This window comes from Microtus ochrogaster, unplaced genomic scaffold (genome assembly GCF_000317375.1).
Source record: "Microtus ochrogaster isolate Prairie Vole_2 unplaced genomic scaffold, MicOch1.0 UNK100, whole genome shotgun sequence".
Lineage (NCBI taxonomy): Eukaryota > Metazoa > Chordata > Mammalia > Rodentia > Cricetidae > Microtus > Microtus ochrogaster.
Window position 1 is genome coordinate 1089504 of NW_004949198.1, and position 2798 is coordinate 1092301.

At 43.6% G+C, this 2798-nt stretch overlaps 1 protein-coding gene across 1 annotated transcript in view; it reads right to left on the reverse strand.

Moving 5' to 3' along the window:
• LOC101990407 (cystatin 10-like) overlaps positions 1-577 on the reverse strand; it is a 5172-nt gene extending 4595 nt beyond the window's left edge. The window contains exon 1 of the mRNA XM_013355177.1: positions 329-577. Within this exon, the coding sequence (XP_013210631.1) occupies positions 329-577 (249 nt within the window). The remainder of the gene's footprint in view (positions 1-328) is intronic.
• Positions 578-2798: the final 2221 nt, after the last annotated feature.

Below are 2798 nucleotides of genomic sequence, written 5' to 3' on the forward strand. Positions count from 1 at the left end.
TGTGCTTCTGGCCAGGTGGAACTGGGAAGCAGAAGATAATTAAGCACAAATCTCTAGATGGATTTCTAGCTAATGAAGAGCGACAATTCTAAACTCAATCATGGAAGGTTATGGGACTGCAGATACTTGCTTAGAATAGGGCTTGAGCAGCAAGCAAAAATATATTCATGCTATGGTTCATTTTGTACCACCTACAATGATGATTATTGTCTCTTGGAGAGACACAGAAGACGTTAAGGCAATTTAGAAGAATAAGGGAGTGGGAGGGGATACCAGCAAACACTGGAATGGACAAACTTATCCCCACTACCCTTGCCCAGGGACCCACCTGCTGACCGGCGCTAATCACTTGTATTGGCTTGCTAACATACGCGTCCTTGGTCAAATCATTGTAGGTTTCAACAGCAAAGTCCACCGCTTTCTGCACCTCCTCATCTTTCGGGTCAGCAGGCTCCACACCTCCCACTGCCTTCTGGTTGGCATCAGGATTACTACTGGTTACAGGACACGCAGCTATGACCAGGGTCAGGGCTAGAGCAGCCCACAGGGACAATGAGAGGCTCTGGTTGCTGGCCATGCTTGATTGGAGTGGAGCTGCAGTGGGGAAGAGGAATAATAAATGCTCTTGGTGTGCTGCCCGGCTTTGTAACCTGCAGAGTCAATTGCTCAGGTCTTCCTCAGTCAACCCTGACTGGCCCCACCGCAGATCCTCCTTTCCCCAGACTTACCAACCCTTCTTTGTTTCTCCTCTTCTTCCACCTCTGGGATCTTTTCCCCTCAGTCTCGACACCTTGTCTTGTGTCTTTTCTTTTTCCACTGCCATTTATATCTTATCCCTAATCTTCCTCCTTATGAGTCCTCCAGCTAAGATCTCCTTTATCCATGTTACCTTTGTCTCCACAAATAAGTCCTTACTCTTCCGTCTTTGAAAAGCATGTGGTTTTGAGCTTAAGTTCTTCTAAAGTGATTAAAATGTCATCTATGCTTCCTGAGGTCTTTGCAGGTCAGGGGCAGACATAATACCAATACATGGAAATCCCTAGTTCAAGGATGTTATTTCAAAGGTTCCAGAGACAACCAGTGCCCTTTCCTGGGTAACTTCTTTGCCAAATGCATGGAATTAACCTTTATTTGGAAAAGAACAAATGATTTCCTCTACACAACTAACAGGTATCAGTGAGCACTCAGTAAATGAACTTTCTAGAACTTATCCCTGGGCCTGGATCTCTAGAACTTAGAAAAAGATTCTGGTGACTAAGCCTTACATATGACATTACAGAGGGCAGATTGATACAGAAAGGACATGAACCTATATATAGTTTTAAATTTTCTAGTATACATTAGAAATGTATGAAGAAGTGGGTGTAATTTTCAATATATTTTTATGACTTAACATATCAAATGTTTTTTCACCATGTAGGAATAATTCTTCACAGATATCTTACAAGTCTTGGTGCACATATGCATTAAATCTTTGGATTATGTGTTTGTATGCTACAGCATATATTCTTTCAGACTGGACCTACTTCTAGAAATTCATGACAATGTGTACTAAAAACATGATATACAAGCATCAAGTAGCTTACATTCCTTGGTGCACTTGTGCATTAAATCTTTGGATTCTGTGTTTGTACTATTATGGCAGATAGTATTTCAAACTGGACTTAATTCGAGCAACTCATTACTGTGTGTACTTAAAACATAATAGTACAATCAAATAGTAGGCTGTGTTCTAGGGAGAATCAATTAAGTTCAGGAAGTTATAAACGCACTGCTTGCTGTAAATGAGAGAGAAGGGAAGCCAGAGGGAAACAGGTGCCTCTGGATACTTGTGGGGTAGTGACTTTTGATATCTAAAAAGGATAAGAGCTTCTGTCTAAGGCACTGAGCCAGAACTGCAGACAGAGATTACGACCCTGAGACATAAGAGGCCTTGCCTCTTCTAGAAACAAGCAGCACTGGAGGCCGTCTGAGTAATAAAGGGGTACTATAGGGGCTTTCAGCCTGGCAGGTGTAAGCACAGTGTATGTGGGATGTGGGATCAAGCTGAGGAGAGGGCACATATATGAATGCTAGTGTGTGGTCTGTTCTCGCGTCTTCACTCAGAGAGTCTCAGTGCGATCACAGCATTCTTCCCTCTGTTTGGAGCACTCACCTGGTGTTCCTGAACTCACTAGGAGGAAGATGAGGTTAACTTAGGATGAATGCTCCATTTTGTGTGGAGGAATTTTAGTGAGTGCATACATCTCTGACACCCCTCCAATAAACCAAGGTAATATGCTCAGAAAGCTCTCTGCTGCCTGGTTACACCCAGTGGTGGGCCTGAAGGTGCCTGTGCCTGAAGACTTGCCATTACTTCTACCTCTCGACTTCTAGGAGACAGATTTTCAGAAGTATGTTTAGGTGCCAATACCTCGGGGCTCTTTTTCCTTAACCCAGATTGTCAGTTCTCTCTTGCTATGAAGCACAGGTCTTGGTGCTGTGACCCTGGCTATGGGCAACAAGGGAATGAGGAAAAGACAAATACATCAACCCATGTAGAGTGAACCTGGGATCAGGTGCAGCCTCTAACCACTACCCTTCAGTGTGTTTGTTGCGTACAGCAGAAGGTTGGGGGTCAAATAGTATGGGAAGGAAGTTTCTGTGGGAGAGCAATCTCAGGCTGTAAACACCAGAGTGATGCAAGCTGTCCTTGCCAGTCTTTGCACACTTATCAATTGCTAACTAGCACACTTAAATGGACTCCCAAAAAAACTTTGCCATTTTCTTGAGTTGGCCCATATGGGTAACACTTTCTG